The sequence below is a fragment of the Canis aureus genome, chromosome 6 (genome assembly GCF_053574225.1).
Source record: "Canis aureus isolate CA01 chromosome 6, VMU_Caureus_v.1.0, whole genome shotgun sequence".
Taxonomy (NCBI): Eukaryota; Metazoa; Chordata; class Mammalia; order Carnivora; family Canidae; genus Canis; species Canis aureus.
The window spans coordinates 4,252,616-4,276,237 of NC_135616.1; the positions used below are offsets into that span (position 1 = coordinate 4,252,616).

General features: G+C 39.0%; 1 protein-coding gene across 5 annotated transcripts in view; it reads left to right on the plus strand.

The window, feature by feature from the left end:
* Positions 1-23,622, plus strand: part of PIEZO2 (piezo type mechanosensitive ion channel component 2) — a 442,052-nt gene that overhangs the window by 198,436 nt on the left and 219,994 nt on the right. For all 5 annotated transcript variants that reach the window (XM_077899942.1, XM_077899943.1, XM_077899939.1 and 2 more), the window contains exon 4: positions 20,215-20,257. In XM_077899942.1, coding sequence (XP_077756068.1) covers positions 20,215-20,257 — 43 coding nt within the window. The remainder of the gene's footprint in view (positions 1-20,214; positions 20,258-23,622) is intronic.

Genomic DNA, 23,622 nt, shown 5'->3' on the forward strand with positions numbered 1-23,622 from the left:
CAAGTTTAAAAACTGCCCAGGTCTCCAGTGATGTCAAGGGGCTGGGGGTGTCATCCAGGAGGGAGCTCAAGGGGAGGATAGCCCTTAGGTCTATCAGGCAAAGCTGGCGAGAAAGCCTTGTCCTCACAGGATTCAAGCCAGAACAGCTGCAGTATTGACAGTGCAGTTGGTTTGTGTCTACACAGTCCTGAAAGCAGAACTGAATGTAGGCAGCATTTTGTTTTTCTTATCTTTAGCGAAGATGAGATAAGTGTTCTGCTGGGGTAAGTTTTTGATTGCCGGGCCTGGAGCAGTGACATCTATTTCCTTCCTACATTCAGAGACTGTTAATTCTAGCCCAGGTATTTTAATCTTGGCAAAACTTCTACCACATAGCTGCCAGGCCTTGAACTTCTTCCTGGCCAGGAGGGTTAACACCAACTACCAAGTCAGCAGAAATGAAGGGATGGTGAGGGGCAGGACTTTTATATCAGTGACACTGCACCAAGGGCTTACTATAGCCTGGCTGTGGATGAAGCCTCCTTGCTGTGATTTTAAGGCAGACTTTCTTTCTTTCTTTCTTTCTTTCTTTCTTTCTTTCTTTCTTTCTTTCGAGTGTGTTAAAAAGCAATCTCACTGTGCACAGACTCCAGGAGACATTCCAAAGCAAGCTCCACCTTTATAAATCCAATGAAGGTTTATGAGCTGTAAAGTTTGCATTACTTTAAAGAGAATAAAAAAAGGAATTGAGATGTTGCAACTTCATAACTCTGATCTGAAAACTATTCTGGCAGAAAGTAAGGCAGGGCCCCAGGAAAGGCAGTCATGCTCCAAGACAGCAAGCCTCATTTTTAGCAGGAGAGAGTTGTGGGGAAAGCAGGTGCTAGGTTACAGTGCTGAATGTCACCCCACAGAGCCTCTCTGCCATTGCTCTGAGAAGTCATTAGAATCTGCTTCTTATCTAGACTGCCCGAGACTTCCTCAAAGATATCAACTAGGTTTTTAAGGGGACCATTTTAAATGAATTACCTCCCATGAGGACACCCCACTAAATCTGTCCTCAAATGTGATAGAAAGAAGAGAGTTTTGAGACTTAGAATCTCCTTCCAGGTCAACGTGGGCTACAGAGCTCTACGTTGGGCCATGTCTGGTGCTCCCGAGGAATGCTGTGGGCAGGGTGCTACCACTGTCAAGGCAGCGAGCGGTGGCCACAGCTGTGCTGGAGATAGGCGAAGGCTCCATAAGCCCTGGGCAGAGAGGTGGGTTTGACCGGCGATAGAATGAAGACTTGGCTGTTGAATAAGCCATCCAGATTTTGAACAAAGTTTGCCTTAATTGTAGCTAGAATTTGTTCATGGTTCTAATTTAGCAGGTTTTTGTTATGTGCACTAAGGCTCCTTTTCAGGAAATCTTAGGTTTGAAAGACTTGCAGGGTGCTTTGCTTCATTCCCTCCACCTTTGCACTGAATTTTATCCACATAACCATCCACAGAGTCTAATTCAGAAGTGGTGTCCTTTTAGAAGGAGCCGCATGAACCTTTGCTGTCATTTTCATCCACAACTTCTAATTCCTCCCTCTGAGTAGTGCTGAGCAGCCTAGCTTCTCTCCTGCATCATTGCACTAGAAAGTTCGTAAGAGTTGTCAAGTTTCCCTTCCTCTTTGTCAACTGCCCACTAAGTAATCCAGGCTTCCTCTTGCCAAGTAAATATTCCTCCTCACAAGCACAGTGGTACCGTAGGGAATGCTTTCTGAGAGTCCCACAGTTCCCTAGGAATTTTACTATGTCCCCTGGGAATTTTACTATGATATTCTCCCCAGTTACTAAAAAAAAGTGACATACTTTTCTTTTTGTTTTCATTCTTTTTTTTTTTTTTAGTTCAAAAGCCATGCATAGCTGTATCCTGGGGGAGCAGCGGCACCATAGCATGGTGTTTAGAACAATAGAGCCAAATGGCATATGCTGGTTCCTGACTCTCCCACAATGGCTGTGTGACTCAGGGCAAGTTAGTTAACCTCTCTGGGGGCCTCAGCTCCCACATCTGTAAAATGGATCTAATAAGAAAAGAGTCTCTATCTCCCAAAGGAGATGTGAGGATTTAATAAAATGAGCTAATATTTGTAAAGGCTTGTAATAATACCTCACACATGTTAAGTGTTATAAAATGGCTTATTAGATCAAAAGGAAGGAGGAATGAAAGAAGGAAGGATGGAAGAAAGGAAGGATGAAGGAAGTCATTTAAGAAGAAAGACATTTTTTTTTTTATTTCTTTGGATGCTTATAGGGGGCCATTAAAGCATGGGCTCATAAGAGAGACCCAGGGTGAAATTGTCCTGTTGGATCAGGTCTCAAGAGGAATGGAGAGTCGGCTATTAAATTAAGTGATTTTTTTTTTCCTGGATGTTTAGGTTTTGACATTCTTTACTGTGCCTAATAGGCATAACATACTTCAAAAAAATGATCAATGAGGGCACTGTGTGTTTGCAAAAAGTAATATATGGTCTGTCAATATATATTAATAATACTGATAGTTTCTGACACTTTTCATTTCTCAGTCTTTGCATAAGATTCAAGTTACCCATGAAATTCGTCAGAATGCCTTAGCATAGTAGCATATGCTTTCTGTAATTTCAATGTATGAATTAAGGTGGATTCTCTGCCTGATTTGGGCTGGGAGTGGGGCCACAGAAACCTCTGTCCACATCTTCTGCTGAAATACACACACAGTGAGAGCCATGTGGGCTTCCAGGGCTCATCCTGTCCTATCTTTGGCCTCGGTTGGCTGCCTGGGGACACATAGTCTGTGAGGGGCTGAAGCTCTTGTTCTGATGGGGAAGGTACATACCACCGCCCTCCTCCACTCAGGTGCTGGGAAATGACAGTGGTTAATTCTGCTGACAGAGAACATGACAAGTTTTCAGTGGGGATTCATTCATTTTCCTTATAAAAATCCTTTCATGGAAACTTGATTATGGCATAAAACAGCTAATGAAGTCATGAAGGACTGTCCTGGGCTGGCATTTTTTTAGACTTTGAAAAATAGTTATGTAATGCCACCAGTTCACCTGAATCAGAACTCAGGAAAAGATACTTTACATGATATATCTGCATGCCAAGCAGTGGTCATCGACAGGGCTCTCGAATCCCCCCCCCCCCCAAGTATGTTGGATGGATAGAGAGAAGGTGTAATTCCATCATCTTAAATAAATGACAGATGATGTGTCTGATGGGGTCTGTCCCCTGATGGTAGGGGCCCTTGCAGCATGTAGCATAGCACCCACTAATCAATTCCATGTTGAGAGGTAACAAGTGGAGAAAAAAAAAGCAAAAATAAATGAAAAATTGTTAACATTCTTCATACATAATTGTAGGAATGAATAAGGAAATGATTACTCCAATAGAAAAATAGAGAAACAAAGGGGAAAAAAGGAAAATAGAGAAAAGACAAAACAGGCAATTAAGAATTTTAAATGGCCAGTGTCGTGTGAAAAGAATCCATGTCATTAGGATTAAAGAAATGTCAGTTAAAAGAAGCATTAGGTAACATTTTTGACCTATAAAATTGGTAAAGATGTAAAAAGTGAATGGCCCCTTTCTGCTCTTCCACCTGCAGTCTGTGGCTTTGTCCCCAGTTACAACTTTCTCAGCCCTTCTGACCTGCCTCCAGCAAGTTCTCAAAGATGCTGATAGACAGTTTTGCACTGCATCCCTCCTGTCGCCTCTGCTCCTTGTCTGCTCTGCTCTGATGCCTCTTTACCTCCCAATTTAAAGTATTCCCTCCCCATCTTTTTTTCTACTTCTTAAAACTTGGTTTAATTTTTAATCATCTAATTGTCTGTATTTCTTCTCTTTTGGTCTGGACTGTAAGCTGCAAATGGGCAGAAACCACGGGTAGTGTGGTCACTGATTTATACACAGAGTCTAATATAATACTTAGCAGAGAGTGGCTGCTCCATTCATATTTTCCAAATGACTGAATACATTAATTAAGTTGGGTTATTAAGATTCTTTTCAAAATATTATGCTTATGGCTTGTTGAGTCATAGGAAATGATTTTTATAGGCCAGAATTTTTGTCAACTCTTATCAATTTAACATGGTTTGACTTATAATTTGATATGATTTTTCAGAGGACATTTTTAGGTGAAAGTATTAAAAGATGTAAACATGCCCATATCTTGCTTGCTACTTCTTTATCTAAGGATATATATATCTTTATCATATATATATACATACTCACAGCCTTATTGATAATTTAGTAATAATAATAAAAAAGATTGAAACAGCCTAAATGTCTAATCAAAAGAACTAGCAAATTAAGTTAGGATTCATCCCTGCATTGGAAATTTAAGAATATGTGTTGACAGGACACATGTTACCACATGAAGTTAAGCGAAGTGCATTATGTAACAGTATATATATTCTCTCTCTCTCTTTCTCTTTCTCTCTCTCTCACACACACACACACACACACACACACACACACAACCTACAGATCAATAAGGAGTCCAGAAGGATATATCCCAACATATTAACAATGGTTAATTTCTGGATGGTGGGGATACTCACGATTTAAATGAATATCCATTACTTGTGCTATAAGGAAAGATCCTCTGAAAATATTAAATTCTAGAACCTATTAAAATTATAGGTAGATATATGTTTAGATACTAGATAGCAGATAAATAAGGAAGAGAGGAATACAATTACAATTCAATTGAAATCTATACCTCAGACCTTCCCAAATCACAAGTGACTTATATTTAATACAGTTACATAATAGAGTTCTTGATTTTATCATTGAAGTCCAGGGTAGTAAGTGCAAAGTTCTGCAATTTAAGATGAACTATTCTCTGTTTTCAACTAAAAGGGCTGAGAAAAATCAAGTGGAACATTCCTGATATCACACTGTGGTGCTTTTAGGAGATAGGAGATCCGCTACAGGGGTGTCCAATACCTCTTTCTCTGAACTTAAGGAACATTTGAGCTTTATAACCGAATTACAAAATTCTTATCTTTAATAGTTCCCTAGATATGTTCTTCTGAAATAGTATCTTAGAGTTATAACCTCATTCCCTGCAAAGTGTAGCGAGAACCTGAAAAAGCAGCTATGAGCAGATGGCGTAGGTCCATCGGTGCACATCCTGGGGCCTCGGTATATGTCAGTCCCCTCCTTCAGCCCCAGCTAGGAAGCCACCAGAGCGCTGTGAACTCGGGACCCCCTCAGGTCAAGCATATGTTTACTCTGACATCCCATCCATTTACCAATTTGTGTCAAACTCCTTTAAACACTGTAGAAGAACTTTCACAAAAATGATGGGTGAGAGTAACCGCCTGTGCTCTAAGGGCTGGCAGCGAACGAGGCGGGAGGCGGTGGTGGGGACCGTCTCCTGTCACCACCTTGCCAGTGAGGTCTGCTCCCCAGCCCCTCAGAGGTGAGAGTGTGTGCAGCCAGCAGCCTACCTGTGCCTTATTTGAAATGACCCCCAAATGTGAAACTTCTGAAAACGCAAAAATCATTGTTCACACTCAGCGATCAGTCAGAGCTTTTTCTTCTCTGGTTCAAACATTCCAGTCTTACCCGAAGATGCAGGAATAGGGGTAGGAATACGGTCCAAATCATTCAGACCTTCTTTGCGCCTGGGGCGGTTCTGAACACTCTGGATTAGTTCAGGGAGGACAGCGGGCGCGGGATGTTCCCATTCACCAGGCCTTGGTGTGGTCTGTGAGCTTTTGCGGCTCGTATCACACCTTTTTCCGGATTCTTCTATTGAGCTTCTGTATATTTCAGCGGGGCCGTCAGTGGAGATGTTACACCTCATCCCATAAACAAGAATATTTTCTGTGGCTCTAATTTACATTGCAGCTGTGGTTAATGCTGTGAGTGTTTACAGAAAGACTGATGCTTGGATACCTTTTCAAAAAGCAGCTGGGAAGCTGAAGTCAGCCAAAACCTGAGCAAAGCACTGTAAATCTTTTGGAGTCAGCACTAAGACAAACCAAGAATCTTTTTCTTCCCTTCCCGTTAATGCATCTGAATTAAACCATTAAACAGGGATGAAGGTGAAGTGCTCTGAAAGTTTTGCAGAAATAGGAAAGTGCGATGTTCAGCTTTGAGACATTGTGACCAGACTTGTCTTGTTCGGCACCTTTCATCCCCAGTGCTGCGTGGGTCTGTTTCCAAATGTTCTTTTGCTTTGAATTATGGCCTGGGAAGAGAGGTTTTGGCCAGGACAAGAGGGGACGAATGGATGCTCTGAGGAAGGTGGCCACAGATCGCTTTAGATCACTAATAAATAAGGGGAACTTTTGTTATTGTGATGCTAAATCTGGAAAAATCTCCTGCTCCTGATCTGTCCCTGTGGACCTGAAGGTGATGGCAGTAAGACTAGGGACCTGTTAAATCAGGGTTCCTTGCTTATCATAGGTGGTCTTTTGTAATACCCCCTTTTCATTTTTTATTTATAGCATTTATGTGTCAGGCACTGTTTAAGAACTGAGGATTAAAAAAATAAAGTGAGGGGCACGCAGGTGGCTCGGTGGTTTAGCATTTGCCTTTGGCCTCAGGTTGTGATCCTGGGGTCCTGGGATCGAGTCCCACATCGGGCTCCCCACAGGGAGCCTGCCTCTCCCTCTCTCTGTGTCTCTCATGAATAAATAAATAAAATCTTTGAAAATTTTTAAAAAAGTGAAGTGAGACCCTAGCTCCTTGCCTCCGAGGGGGAGTGAGAAGCACGTGTGAAGCGGAGAAATCCCTGTAGGACAAGTGGTGCGATGCTGTCCTCTCTCCTACTGGTCTGTGTGCAAGCCTGCCCCTAGTGTTTCCACAGGAAGCTCCCTCCGAAAGGCTGCTGTAGGAACCATGTGGCCACGCGAAGGTATGGTATTGTTATTAAGGAAGCGGATGCTTATGAAATTCTGAGTCCTCCCCAGACTAAATACAGTAATCCATGTCTACTTTCTTCAGGCTTTGGTCTCCTGCCCTCATCATAAACATTTTATTCCCCTAAAAATGCAGCTTTTATATATCCAATTTGACCTAAAGCACGGCGAGTATACAATAAAATCAAGGAAGCCTGCTATAGTGATCAGCCCCCAGAAAAGCTTATGTCTGTCCGCAAGTGTTTGTCTGGCTTGATTTGAGCTGGACTACTGGAAAACCGCAGAGAGACAGGGAAATTCTGTAGTTTGTCCAAGAGAGCTTTGCTCTTCACTTTAGGTGTCATTAAATACTTCAGATTTGAAAAAAAAAAAAAACACGGTATCTATCTATCTACCTATCTGCCTACCCACTTTTAAAATGCCTGATATTTGCTGCACTCTTTAAATGTGTATTGATTGCTTTTCAGCTGGTTTAGATTTAAAACTCAGGGACTACTCTGTGCCAAGAAATTAGTCAGACATTCTGAAATGTGAATGTCGTGCTCACAGTATTTATCAGTAAAAAGCATGATTCTGAAGCAAAGGCTCAGCTTCTCCAGAACTATCTTCCATCAGCCTCTCCCCATGGTCTGGGGGAGCCAGAGGAAGGATCCCCTATGTGGGACCTGGAAACTCCCCATGGAGTTCCCCAGCTAACCAATTTCAAGTTTCTGTGTGGAAGGCAGAGTTTCTCCACAGATGCTGTTTTTGGGCCAGGAACTCAAGCTTTCAAAAGGGGTCTTTGTAAAAAATAAAAAATAAAAAATAAAATAAAAAAAGAAAAGAAAAGAAAATCCTGACGTCTGAGAGAGTCAGATAACAATACTTGGAAAAGTGTCTGCCAGTCTCTGGGGAGAACAGGAAGGACATTCAGGAAGTTTGCAGCTTGCCTCCTTCTCCTGTGTGTGACCCAGATGACAAGCACACGCCTCTCCCTCCTTCCTGATGGCTACTAAGTGAAAAATAGCCTTGAGTGAAACCGTTTTCATTGTTTCTTTCACAGAAGCAGACTGGATAGGAATGGTGTGGCGTGGGGGGTGGCATTTAGCAGTCAGACTGCATAGTTGCTTAGTCGTTTCCAGTAAGACCTCAGGGAGAAGAAGAACGAGTTCAGTAGAGTGTCCAGTTTGTGTTTTCTAGCCAGCTAATAGCCCTGTAGAATCCCACTGTTGCAGATCTTTGCATGAAGCTCTTGTCCTCTTGCTCCAACAAGAGCATCTCAGAGTCACGATGGCTGTTCATCTTTGCAGGCTGGTCCAGGAGAGAGGACAGGGGTATTTGCTGAAGGGGCAGGAAATACCTGGACTCCATCCTTTTCATAAAATCTGGTGTTTAGTTTGTTTCAACTATTTCTTTTTTCCTGAGAGCAGAGTACTGGAGGGAAAAAGTGCACAACTTAGCATCAAATGGAAGTCTGGATTACTGAACTTTCTACCTAGTTGGGTTTATTGTAATTTGCTTTTCTGTCAAGTTGATTTATCATGCCCAAGATTTTCAAAACCCCCTATTGTAGCCTATTCCATTTGTCTGATTGAATTGAGACCTTCCAAGTGTTAAGACAGCTGCCAGGAATATGTCCCATCGAGTGGGATGAGGAATTTGACATTCAACTAGATATTCAAGGAAAACCATCTGCTTTGTAGTATTTACTGATTTCCATCTCATAAATACCTTGACTTACCTTGACAATGAGTGACTCCAAGCTATGGGCATGATGCTACCGACTGTGAAGTTAGGAAGAGACCCAGAGTAGGTGCTAGCTACCTCCAGCACACCCCTCCTCCCCAGGCTGTGATCAGTCAAAAAATGTCTCTGAGGGTCAAACCCTGAGCTTTAGCATCCTTGTGCAAGCTGACATTGGAAGACACTTTCTGTACCTTTCCCATTATAGATCTCTACCCTGGAGGACAAACTGAATCAGAGTCCTGGGGAGGCATTTCCTAATACCTGAATGAAAGCATCAGTGTTAGTATTTCTCTAAGTAAAACTGGCAACCAGTTGAGGAGGATGTGCCTAACTTAGAATGATCGAAGGCCACCATAAAGTCAAACCTTAGATTCCAATTCATCATCTACCTTGAATATGGTTCAAAAAAAATTTAAACATAAAAGTTTCACTTCATTATAAATAAATCCTTCATTTACGTCTTAGCACTTTTATCCTTAAATCCTTTTAAATCTGTAGCACTTCTAGGGTGTCTGTGTGGTTCATTTGGTTGAGCAGCCAACTCTTGATATTGGTTCAGGTCACGATCTCGTCCTGGGACCCAGCCTTGTGTTGGGCTCCGCACTCAGCGGGGAGTATGCTTGAGGGTTTTCTCTCTTTCACTTTGCCCCTCCCTCCCATTCACATTTGCTGTCTCTCTCTTTCTCTCAAATAAATCAATCTTTAAATCTGTAGCACTTTTATCTCCATACCCCTACTTTCTTCTTTATTTTCTTCATAGTATCTATGCATGTGGCTATTTATATGTATGCCTATGTATGTATATACCTGATTATTTTTGTAACTTCTCCCCCAGTAAATGCAGTTCATGTTTACTGCTATATTACCACTGCTTAATATGTATTATGGCTTAATAAAAACTGTTCAATAAATTGAATGAATATCTTACCTGTTTTCATGGGTATTAGTAAATAATGAGTGAATTTTATTTCCATAATATTAACTCATAGATATAATCTGACATTTAACAGCAAAGATAATTAAAATAATTATAGATAGAATCATTTAGAAACATACAGTATTCTCAGGAGTAAGGTAATCTTTTTTTGTATATTTTTTTATTGGAGTTCGATTTGCCAACATATAGCATAACACCCAGTGCTCATCCCGTCAAGTGCCCCCCTCAGTTTTCATGGGTATTAATAAATAATGAGTGAATTTTATTTCCATAATTAACTCATAGATAATATCTGACATTTAACAGCAAATATAATTAAAATAATTATAGATAGAATCATTTAGAAACATGCAGTATTCTCAGGAGTAAGGTAATCTTGAAAGAAAAGTTTTAAAATGTGTGACAGGATGAGAGGAGATTTTTCTACCTACATTAAATATGTTATGGCATAGCATAGTATATATTTTATCACTGTATTCAAAACAAGGAACTACCAGCTACCTAGCACTCCATATAATAAATGGGTATGACGGTCTTTTGTCTGCACTTTATATCTGACCCATGTTCAGTGGAAACAAAGACTCAGCTGCTGCTGTCGCAATTTTCAACTAAATATGCTTCATAAGTTTTTCTTTTTCATAAAATTTCCAGCTATCAAAATGTCCACCAGTGTTACTTTATTTAATTTTTACAAGTGAACATCACTCTTTGGCACACACTTCTGGCAAAAGGGAGTTTGTAGTTAGTGTAAAGAAAGCCACAAAACATACAAACGAACTGTAATGTCATAAAAGACACCCAAAGGAACATAAAAGTGAAAATCCTCATCCTGGGAAACTAAGCATCCTCCATTGAAATGCTTGCCAATGTTCTATAAATACTGAGAAATAAGAAAACTGAAATAAATCTACCTTCTTCTTCCTTCTCTCAGAAGAATACTATAAGCGCATTTTTAGTAGAGAAAATATAGTTGTTTTTAAAGAGACTTTGTAGATCAACTTTGCAACTCATTATTCCACTACTTCTTTTGTGTATATGGCATAAACCTGGGACCAGCAGCATAGGAAATGATGAGAACCCTCACATGCAATTCATGTTCTCATGTGTATCTTTCAGAGACAACCTCATAAACACCAATTTGAATACTTTTATTCTCTTGGTAAGCTCTTTCTGAAGACTTAAGTTTAAATGAACAAAGTTATTTAGGGGTTTAACCTACATACATACTCTCTGACTTTCCCCTAAGATAATTTTAGGAGGGTTTTGGCAAACACATACAAAAGGGAAAAGTATGTATTACAACTTGGATTAACTGAAACCAATCACAAAATGTAATGATGTGCCAATTAAAAAGAGAAATGATGCTAGAGCTTATTTATATACAGTTTAATGCATGCCTTTGTTGAAGTATTAGTGTGTGTGTGCGTGTGTGTGTGTGTGTATGGACAACGAGGAATTGGACTGTGGTTATTCTTCTGTATAATTAAGGTTCTCAGGCTCCCAGGTACTGCCAGCATTGTGGCAATGTACACTTAAATGCTATTCAAGAGCAACACATCAGTCGTGGCTACTAGCTATCTACTGCCTACTGTATGCCAGACACTGTGCAGATGCTTTGAGTACATGTTCTCATTGGATTTGTGTGATGTGCTGCTGATCTCATTTTAGAGTTGCCTTGACTAACCTGGAGACCTACAGCGAGTATACCAGCATCATAGCTGACCATGACAGGTAGTAGAGAAGAGATTCAAGGCCAAAGTTATTCTGCTGGAGCTGAGGTATTGCCACCTGCCCTGCTGAAATTTCAGATACTTCATCTTTGGTTTTGAGAAGAAACTGACACCCCCAAATGGAGAGAAATTACCATCATTGATGCAATCCAGTCAAAGCATATGAAATAGCAAGCTAGTTTAAGAAAGGACAAAAGCTGTGCATCATTGACTCTGAAATGTAAAATTGTATGTTTGAGGCCTAGAAAATAAGTATATATGAATTAAATATTGACTTATGAAGATGTGGTAACCACCTTATGAGGACCAAGGTGGCTAGACTCCTGATACCCTCGTTTTATTTTTTAAAGACAGTTTTTTTTAATTTAAGGTTTTATTTATTTATTCATGAGACACAGAGAGAGAGAGAGAGAGAGAGAGAGAGGCAGAGAGAGAAGCAGGCTCCATGCAGAGAGCCCGACGTGGGACTCGATCCCGGGTCTCCAGGATCATGCCCCGGGCCAAAGGCAGGTGCTCAACTGCTGAGCCACCCAGGGATCCCATCCTGATGCCCTCTTTAAGATGATGCTCTAACTTGTCTCCTGCTAAAACTCAGGCCTTTCTTCTAATGGGCTGCTCTAACTTGGTCTCTTGTTAAAATTCAGGCCTGTCTTCTAATGGGCTGCTTTTAATGGCAGCTGCAGAATTTTCAGCTGTGACCCACAATATTCCCAATGCTGAACACTGCCAGAGGTGGATTGCAGACTATGAATCTTGACAATTAATATTTTCTAGTGATTTTCCACTCTTAGTTGATTTCTTACAGATCTTTATTAAATTTTTCTTTCAAACCATATCAAGAATTTCCTATAAGAATGAGCAGAATGGAATCTTAAGCAAGCATCTAAGAGATTCAAGTAAGCCAGGAAATGGGCACATCATCACAGTGCAGTATGCTAAAAAGTCCAAAGTCAGATTCAAGCCGTTTTCTGGGCAAATGCATCTGTTACGAGGCTGTGCAGGAAACTCCCGTTAATCTAGCTTTAGAAACAACTAAAATTATCATTACTGGAATGTCTTCTATAGTCAACTCTTATGAAAAAACAATATGGGCATCAGACATTTATTTTTAAAGTTGATTTCAGAGTATAACATGGGGCCAGTTCAGAGGCAACCCTGCGTTCTAAGCTTCCACAATAAAGGTTGTTCTTCATAATGAAGTATATGGCTGATCTTTAAGTATCTTCTAGTATCTCGGAAATGGGTCACTTTCATTTTATAATCATTGGGTATTTAGATGATTTCTAATTCTCAGGATAGGTAATTGCCAGAGATTTTCAGACCCTAAGAATTCCTATAACTTTTCCTTGGTGAGGACTGTGTACCTCAAAAGATACTGGGCCAAGGGATTGGTTTCCCTACCTCCTGTGCATCATTTTCACACACATGCACACACACACAAAAATAAATACATACACAAGCAAATATAGACACACATAGGAAAACACACACACACATTCTCCTGTTGCCAGTTATTTCTGAGGGTTGCAGTGGATATGGAAAGATCTGGAAGGCAAGGGAGGGCAGGCTGATGGTGGCAGTGACAGGAATCTAGCCTCCTCAGAAAAAGGCTTTCTGTGCAGAGAAGACACAATTTCCACTAACTATTCTGTATGGATTTGTGTTTCTGAACCACGGGGAGTATGATGGGAAGAGAATGGAACATAGTTTTACCATCCATAGGGCTGGCTGCTTTGTTTGGTTTCCATGGGAGACAAATGCACAGAACACTACAAACTGAATTTCACAATTCAGTTCAGTTGACCTACTTGTGAAAGTTCCTCTGAGATCCTTGAAAATAAATTTACTCTGTGTGTGTATGTGTGTGTGTGTGTGTGTGTGTGTGTGTCCATGGCTATTCTAGTGGGAAGTTGGTAGAAGAAACATCACAGACTGCCAAAAATTCCAATCTTTTTTTAAAAAAAGATTTTAAGTAATCTCTATTCCCAACATGGGGCTCAAACTCACAATCTTGAGATCAAGAGCTGAATCCTCCACTGACTGAGCCAGTCAGGCGCCCCAGATCCGATCTTAAACTGGAAATTTTGTACTCAACAATTATTTTTAAAAATCCATTATTTGATGAAGGGATTAATTATTTAGAAGTTACATTTCATTTTAGAGTACTTTGAAGATAATTTTTCAAATGAAAATCTTTCAAGGTATTGAAACATCCTCTATTCATAGAGGAGAGTATAATGTATTTGTGAATAGACTTGAATAATTCTGAATAGGCTTGCTCTAGTCTCCACAAAGAGTGAACACTGATAACAGATCTTGTTTCAGACTGAACTCAGATGACAGCAAGAAACACGCATTGTGCTCATTCAAGACCTCCTGGAGTTGAAATATTTGGATACAAAGAAACAAATGTAATATTTGTTCCCACCTCCTGGGGCAACAAACTTGTAAATTAAAAAATTGAAAAGCTAAAATGATGGAATTAATTAGTAATGCAAACATTCAGGAAAGTAAAGTAAATAAATTATATTCAGGAAAATGAAATAATTAAGTATTCATGTTTTTAACCTCAAAATATGTATTTCCTGTAGACATACCATATTTGGGGTTATGAACTCTAATATATAAAGTGTTGTTATAAATCAATAGCATAAAAAACAAACCTCTAATGTGCAAATGGGCAGTGAACATGAACAAGTGATTCTTTACAAAATATTAAAATCTTAAAAACCTAGGAAAATGTTCAATTTCATTACTAATTATGAAAATATAAATTAAAATAAAACATTTTATAAAAGGTAAAATGTTTCATAAACTGAATTCAATCAAGGACATGTATTTGAATAAGATTTGGGGGTAAAATTTTGATTAATACTATCAAATATACATTAATATATATTAATATAAACTGTATTAATATATGCATAGATCATGACATATTAATTCTACTTTTAGGAATTTACCTCAAAGAACTAATGGAACAAATGTTCAAAGATACATATAAACATTCTATGGTTAATCCAAAAATGTAGATAGAATTCATATATTAATAAGCACTTTCATTTTTTAAAAATTATGGAGTACTATATGAGCAATAAAACGATTGCATGCTTATATTTATTTATTTTTTATTTTTTTAAAAGATTTTGCTTATTTATTCATAGACACACACAGAGAGAGAGAGAGAGAGAGAGGCAGAGACACAGGCAGAGGGAGAAGCAGGCTCCATGCAGGGAGCCCGACGTGGGACTCAATTCCGGGTCTCCAGGATCACACCCCAGACTGCAGCTGGCGCTAAACCGCTGTGCCACCGGGGCTGTGTGCATGCTTATATTTATTGACATGGAAAGAGTTACATTATATATTATCAAGTGATTATAGCAAGTTTCAGAATAGGATGACCCTTATTTTATATGTACAAGTATCAATGTGAGAGTGTGTAAGGGTGTTTATGCAAAAATAAAAGATCATAAGTATTTTCATGTTTTGTAATGGTCTATGGTTGATCCTTAAGTAACATGGGTTTGAACTGCACGGTTCTGTCCACACACAGATTTTCTTCAATAGATATACTATAGTACTGTCAATGTCCTTTTCTTCCTTATGATTTTCTTAATAACATTTTCTTTTCTTCAGCTTAGTCTATTGTAAGAATACAGGATAGAACACATGTAACATACAAAATAGAGGTTAATGTCATTGGTAAGGCTTCAGGTTAATAATAGGCGAGGTTACTGGGGACTCAAAAGTTACATGCAGATTTTCAAATGCACAGGGGTCAGTGACACTAACCCCCACAATGTTCAAGGTCAACTGTATATTATTTTACAAATAAGGAAAAATATAAAGCTGTTAATTTTGGAAAGCATTTTGTTGATCATATGTTCTATATATGCCACCATATTGTTAGTGAGAATGGAGAATTCTGACCCTATCATTTATGAGCAATCATCCCTAAATGATGGAAAATTAAGACCTATTATGAAAATAACTGACAAGGGAGTCAGTGAAATGAAAACTAAAGTATGAACCTGAATGACAGTGACTGTGTACATAAAGGGGTGTGCCATGTATTTACTAATGACAGAGGAGGAGATGATGGGCATTACAAGAGTATTAGGTAGAAATGAAAATGATGTTTTTAAAAGTATATGTCAAAATAAAGTATATAAGTCATTTAATGTGAAACTTATTAAATAGAGGATGTTGAAGATTTTTTTTCCTTATCTCTATCTTTTATGGTTACTTTTACCCAATTAATGACAAATCTCATCTGGGAATTAGGACTCAGAAAATTTTACAGATCTTACCAGTTAATCCAAAGTGCTGCAGTCATGCTCACTGGCTGAGAAAGTTGCATTACTTGGGCTCATATCATTCATTAGAGCAGCCATTTCTGTGGTTTAATAGATTTTAGCTACAATTCAACACAAGAGCATCTTAATGATGAAATTGTGAAGTGAAATGTCAGTACTGGCCCATTGAGAGGATCTGTTTTTCTCCTAGAGTTTCACATTACATTCAACATTTCATACTTGGTTAAATCTTGACTCAGAATAGATGTGAAAATCTTTTCAAGAGTTAAAAGTAATGTAAATGGAACTTCCACCAGAAAACTTAGAAGCGGTATCATTTCCTGATATTTGTGTTTGATCACCAGTTTCTGTGCCAGGTCACATATTCAGCTCCCTGGCAGCCCCTGCGATATATAAAAATACTTCCATTTTTATAGGAATGTGCTGGCAAAAATCTACTACTTCTATGAATTATTAGTCCTTTTCTGCTAATTATTTTGAAAAAAAAAAGCAGAGGTGCAGGTCCAAGTTCAAGTGGCTCTCAACATCTGAGACATACTTGGTATAAAACTGTACAATTAGAAGAAAATCTTTGCCTCATTTGGCTACCAGTTTCACCACTGCGTTATGAGGCCTACAGGAAAAATCAAGTTCCTTTCTTTTTGTACTGGAAACTGAGCAACAAGTTGATTGAAAGAATGATTGGTAAAAGTAATCACAGAGGAGACATACAACATAAAGGTAGGTTTTTGCATTTTCCTTAACATTTATGAAAAATAGAAAATTACAAACTGAAAGGGACCTGTTGGCAATCCTGGAACTCAGATGTCGTGGTTTTAAGTAATAAGTAAAGCCTGGTGATTTTAAACTATTGCTACAAAAATGTTAGAAGAAGGGGCACCTGGATGGCTCAGTGGTTGAGCATCTGCCTTTGGCTCAGGTTGTGATCCAGGGTCCTGGGATCAAGTCCTGCATCAGGCTCCCGGCAGAGAGCCTGCTTCTCCCTCTGCCTGTGTCTCTGCCTCTCTCTGTGTGTCTTTTGTGAATAAATAAATAACTAAAATCTTTTTTTTTTAAAGAAGTAAAAATTAATCAGCCCTGTCCCATCTTCAGATTACATATTGGCATGTGGCCTTTTTCTGTGCATCTGTACAAATTGAACTTCTGCTGGTCATGCTGAGTGCTAAACAAAATTAACATAGGGAAAGTCACAGGTCCTGGATGAAAGGTAGTATAGGAAGGTGCTGATGATATAACTCCCACTAGAGGCTTTCACATGCTACTAACGTTAATAATCAGACACACAAAACTTTGTAGAATTAAAAAATTGTTTTGAATTTCTTATTATAGCCAGTTCAGGGTGAGAGGTGAATGATAGTAAGGAAGAGTGAAGAAAGGAAAATGTAGAAGGAAGGGAAGACAGGAAAACAGCCCCCAAAGAATGACAAGGCCATGAGTAAAGAAGTTCAGAACATTGACACTGGAGTCCCCAGTCTGCTAGATTTTCCTGCCTGCTGGGCCAGGGTGGAGAGATAGTAGGACTGGGAGCCCCAGTAGAAACAGCTCATTGATGGCAGAAGGTGGTTCCTCCCCCCCCCAAAAAAAAAGTTTCCATAACTTCTTTCTCTTATGGAAAGAACTGGAGCTTGGATCTGCAGAGATCAATAGGAAAATGGGATGAGAGAGGGAGGGAGAGACAGAAAGGGGGAGAGAGAGAATACGTAGGCAGAGTTTTGTTTGTAAAGGAGTGCTTGCTAATTGATGTTTTTGAGGAGGAAATGTCCTGCACTTCTTGGCATGGCTGTGCCCCCTTGGCATGTCAGTGCTGCAGGATGCAAAGGGGCATTTTGTCACTTCGGGCACACAGGACATGAGGTATGGGTACTTGCCTGCAGACTGAATGACCTTGATTCTAGGGTGTGTTTGCAGCTTCTGGACACTGTGATGCTCCATTCCACATCTCAGTTCTGTTGTTGGATGTCGATGCTATCAAGGGGAAGTTTTGGAAGCAAGGAATCATAATTCATTATTTCTAACTTCATCTATGATCAAAAAGGAAAAATCTCCCTAAGCTTTGTGTCCATTCCTCTAGGCTATATATTTTTCTCTTCGTTGTTGCTATCCTTTGCTTCCCCCCGAAGAATGTAACATGTTTTAGACTTCTTCATATTATAAATCTAATTTAAAAAGTGTTGAATCAAGAAGGTCTGCCAGCTACTTTTGTTTTCCCTACTTTTCTCTCCCTGTTGGACTGCTCCAGCAAAGGAGAATAATATTACCTTACCATGTAGAACATGGTTAATGGCTTTAAAAGAATTCCCCAACAACTGAATAAATGAGCTGCCAAAAATATTCTTGGTGCCAAAGGATCTGGATATGTCTGTTCCATTTATTGTGTGTTTCTCATTTCATCATGACTAAGTGCTCACAAAAGACATAAAAACCCAGACCTCTAGGGTATGTGGTGTTGGAGGGCAGAAACCATATTTTAATATATTCAGTCCCCTACTTAACAGAATAAGATGGTTAGTAGAGTATCAACAGCAAAGATGAATGCCTGTTGTGTGTAAGATGCTCAAATTACCAATTAAATTAATATCTACCTACTAGAAGGATGTTCTTTCTCTACCATCTCTACTGTGCTTGGTTGAGTGGCTGGGAATGTTTCTTCTAAGGAGTATAGGAAGTCGCACACCAAAAACTTTAATCTTGTTTTGCTTATATGAGTAAGTTGACTTTTCTAAGAAATGTGAAGATGGAACCTATTTCTTAATTAAAATTTCATGTTTTAAAAGCCCGATAGTGCAGTATGACAAATCTTTTATTTTTATTTTACCTTGATAATAGCTTGGGTCTATGAAAAAGGGGGGTTTTCTTAAAAATTTATTTAAAAAATCAATTTAGGAATACACTGAGCAGATCTGAGGGGGCGGGAATGAAAGGTGCTTTGGATCTCACTGGAAGCAAGTCGAGAAGAATAGCATCTGAATCCCCTTACCAATCACCCTAGCCTCCCCTAGACCCTTCCCACTTGGTCTGAGCTCAGACTGTCTGGTTCTTACTTGGCAGGAGACTCTTAATCTCTCCCACTTCTCCGTTTGGGCCAGGCAGTTGCCAGCCGTCTTTATGTGGTTTCTGACTCAGGTTATGTTATGTTTTGCCAGTGTCTTAATTGCTAGTATCTCTAGGGCAGGATAATTGTCTTCCAAGAATTCCTGAGATAGGGATTTTGAATTGTCTTGCATGTGATTTACAGGAAAGATGACATTCATACAGGCCTACTCCCTGGACCGGGAGCCATGGGGGAAATTCCTGGGCTGGTAAACTAAAATTCCATGACTTTCACTCCTACTCAGCAAAGCATATTGGAATTCAATTGGATAAGAGTGACTTCATCCAAGGAGATAAGCCTGAATCTGCTTTAAATTTGTGTGTGTGTGCATGTGTGTGTAATCCATTTCCAAAATGTAGTCCATTATTATGTATAATACTTAAAATGCTTCATCATAACCAAGTATAAGAACTCAAAGACCATCGTGAAACACCATATTCATGCTCCCCTGGGACTAGCTCAGTCCTCAGAGGGCCCTGAGGAAAATATTGGATAATCTCCTGCCTCTCCACAAGACCTAATGCTTGGAGACACTTAGTTGTTACCTGATAGTAAAGGATTTGAGGCAGAGTTCTCAAGAAAGAAACGTAGCACCATCCTACTTAACTGTGACTGTAGGAAAAGAAGCAGGGTAGATTTTCAGCTGCCTCTGGAGACTCACTGCTGAATCTACCATTTCCCATTTGCAGAGATAAATTGTACAGAAAGGTACTGATTATCTGCTGTGATTATCAACCAGTTAGTGCACAACTCACAAATATAGGGCTAGGTGGGTGTTTACTGGAATCAAAGTAATTTTGCCATTGATTAATGTAAAATGTAAAACTATGGGTTAGTACAGACCCATAATTTGTATTAATGTGGAGTTTTTATTAAAGTGGTCTTTGATAAAAATTGGCACTTTTCTTTATATCAAGTATTCAGAAAATTATGATGCCTATAATGTAAGGAATAATTATTACATGAAAAATATTATAGAAAGTCTTTTTTTAAACTCAGCTGTTCTTTTATAGATTTGGATATACAACTCTTCAAATCATGTCATTGGAAGCAGGATTTTTGCATTCAAGAGACTTCTGATTTAAAAGCTTAGCTTTAAAAAGAAAGAAATGTTCTTCCTTATGCTTCAGCAATAGTGAGATAAAGATCTGGAGTATAATGAGCTGGACATTTAAAGAGTCGTCTAGCTGTCCATGTGCCACAGGAAATTAAAAGCTGGATTTTAGAGAGTACAATTTACAGTATGCTTTTGCATTAATTTTGACAGGAGAATTTTACTCATGTTATTCTGACACATTCAGACATTTATAGAATGATTCAGTGGCATACAGTGTAACCAGAGGAAAGTGAGGGAGAGCTTTGTCACCTTGCTCGTAATGTGGACTGTTCTCTAAACGGCCATTTGGAGACTGGAGGTGGAGAACGATGCATTTGAGGGAAAACTCATCCCACTTAACTGTGAAGCCAAGTATTTACCAGCGCGTGCAAAAACAGGACAAAACTAACTGCATCCTTGGTGTGCATCAATTAATTATGTTCTTTCCTTCTGTTTGTAGGTTCCACGTGGGAAAAGACATTTCGGCAGATTGGCTTTGAAAGGTAAACAGGGGTTAGCATGTTTGCATGTCTTCAATTCTAGGTTCTCACGTCCTAATTCATTCTAAGTAATTTACTGATGATAAATCAGTGGTCTCACCACCACGACTTTCGGGACTGTGTGTCCATGAGGAAGTCATCATTTTGTCACATGAGCCTCAGTTTCCTTGTAAAGTAGCCCTTTGCGTTATAAAATCCCTGCCTGCACACAGGGTGAACATTGTCAAAGTTGTTACATCTTAGTCGCTCCAAGTTAAAAGCTGAGATCACAGCTCTCCTGGCTGAAAACATTCCTACACCAGTGTCTCCCCAAACAGAAAACAAAGTGGACTCATCGTAACATTAAACAAAGTAGAGGTAAGGTCAGTAAGGTTACAAACCCACCTGCATTGGAACTGAGTGGCAGCCTGTGTGACAAATCTCTCCCAGGGGCATTTAGTGTCTTGCATGGAGCTTGCCATGTTGGTACAGCTTTTGGAATAGCGAAAAGTGATTTTAATTTCATTTTTACTCTCAAAGCAGATTTTGGCTGGTTCTTTTTATCATATTGAAAATGTGTTTTATGTGTATTAATCACACCGAATGCTTGGAGAAATAATAAAATACTTTAAAATGCTTTTCTCCAGTAGTAAAAGAGAATAGCTCAGCAGCAGGCTGACTGTGGTGGCATTTCCTGTACCATTTTTTATTTGGTTCAAAGATTTATTTCTTTCTCTCAAAAACTCCAATTGAATCAGCACCATCGCTGTAGGTCTCACAGGAAGGCTATTGCAGGAGGTTGGCTTGAGATGAGTAGGTCTCGCAGGCCAACCTAAAATAAAGCATAAAAAAGTCACTCCTTCATTTTATGTGAAATCTTTTCCCAAAGCACCTTCTTTTGATTCTTCCTTCATATTATGATAAACATATAAGGGGGAGAGAATAACAAATGGAATGTCATTAACCAGTTTCAGTAGGACTTTGTCACACTTCCTTTGCCAATTTGGGGGGGGGCGGGTAAGGGGTTAAAATATTTTAAAGGAAATCTCAGACGTTGTGTCATTTCATACCTACATGGGTTGTGGACATATCTCTGAAAAGAAAAAAATGGGTGTTTTCTTCCGGAATCATGGTGCCACTAATCATGTCAAATGCAAATAACAATAAGTCCTTGGCCTCATGTAGTATCGAGTCAGTATTTACATTTCCTGACCATCTCAAAAATGTCATCATGCAGAGACTGGTTTGAGTCAGCATGCTTCTGAAGCCCACACATTCCAGCTTGTCGTGACATCTCGACTAACAATTCTCTCCCAGCTTCATTTTGTTTTTCTTCATGTCATTGTTTTGTCAAGAAGCCAGATTCATTGTTTGGAGAATGTCTCACGTTCTGGATTTATCTGTTTGTGGTATCGTTTATCTTGTTATTCTATCCCCCTCTTTCATGCATGTTCAGTTTGTTTTCTTTCAGTCACTTGGAACAAGTTCATATCTACTTTTTGTCCTTTTGACACAGGACCACCAGTCGTTTAAAGTTCTTATGTTTCTAGTACAACTGGATGCACAAGGCCATTCAGTATTCTAGACCTGGAGACAGCCATTCCTCCAAGGAGCCCTCCCTTTCTTTGTGGAGAATGGCATTTTGAAATCACAATCTAAATACTAGGGACGCCCATCATATCTGGACCACCAGTGTTTCCAGGCAGTTTCAATACATGTTAGAGCTAGAAAATACCTTTTTTATTTATTTTTATTTTTAAAGATTCATAAGTGTATTCATTTGGGAGTGAGCAGGGGTGGAGGGGCAGAGGGAGAGGGAGAAGCAGACTCCCCACTGAGCAAGAAGCCCAATGAAAGGCTCAATCCAGGACCCTGGGACCACGATCCAAGCCAAAGGCAGACGCTTAACCAACTGAGCCATCCAAGCACCCTGAAAATACCTTTTTAAAATAAAAGAATGACCTGAATTCATATATTATTTCCAAATCAAACATAGACTTGCAGAATTTTTAACATCCCTGGTACTATATTTATACTCATTTTCTTTTTCACTAAAAATTTTGGTTCCTAACAAAACTTAAAACATATATATATATATATATATATATATATATACTTATATATATAAGTATATATATGTACTAAATGAAGTATTCTTATTAGGCACCCCAGGAATATTAAATGAAGTTTTAAAGTTTGCTGTTTGCTGTCCAGGGCTCCTAGGTGGCTCAGTTGGTTGAGTGTCTGCCTTCAGCTCAGGTCATGATCCCAGGGATCCTGGGATCGAGTCCCACATTGGGCTCCCTGCCCAGCAAGGAGCCTGCTTCTCCCTCTCTCTCTGCCTACTGCCCCGCCCCCCACTTGTTCTCTCTCTCTCTCTGTCAAGTAAATAAATAGAATCTTAAAAAAATAAAATTTGCTTTCCTTCTTAATTTTATATTACATTAAGGATATATAATTAAGGACTCAAAACTTAAGTTGCTTAAGTTTTTTTTCTATGTGGTTGTATTCTAACTTTTATATGTAATTTAATTCATTTCAGAATCTTTTCAATTTTAATGGATTTTTTAAATTTCCTTTTATTTTTGAATATATGACATTTATATGTCTCCCAGAGCAAATTCTATGTTTTTATATGTATACAGTCTTTTCAGAGAAACATCACCTGAGCTCTGTATCCTGTACCCTCTTCTTTCCACAGTTACATGTTTATTAGCTTTTGGTTTAAGCTTTTGGTGTTGTTGATTTTCACATATGCAAGCAGATACTTGTATATAACTGTATCTTTGCCCTGTTCTTGCATGAAGAGTGGTATATTGTATACATTATTCTGTACTTAGATTTTTTTCATCAGGAGTATATTGTGAAAATCATTCCCCATCAGTGTATATAGGTATTCTTCACTCCGTTAACCTACAGTTGCCACTCCTTTAGGTAACATAAAGGATGAGATTGGTTCAATCAGGGATCTTATCTGGTATCAAGCTTTCATAATAATTTCCAGGATTTGAGTGACCAAGGGATACTGGTAATGGAGGGAGAAATCCAGAATATCTTATGTGGCTCCTCATATCCTTCTTTTTCATATAACATATATACTTTTTGGCTCAGAGTGATAGATGAGGTTTCTAAGGAGATTTGCGAGTCCCTCACATAGCAGGAAACATGATTTTGCAACATCTCCAGTTTTACACTTAAGAAATTTGAAAGGCTCACGTGACATTCTCCAGAGTTTTAACTCATCAATCTATGGACTGAAGATTTGTTTATCATAACATCTTAAACCACGGTGTTCCTGCTGGAAGCTTTGGATTAATGAAGACTCTCTTCCTAGAAAAAAAATAGTTATTCTATTTACCCAATGATCTAGTTCATATGTTTATCAGAAA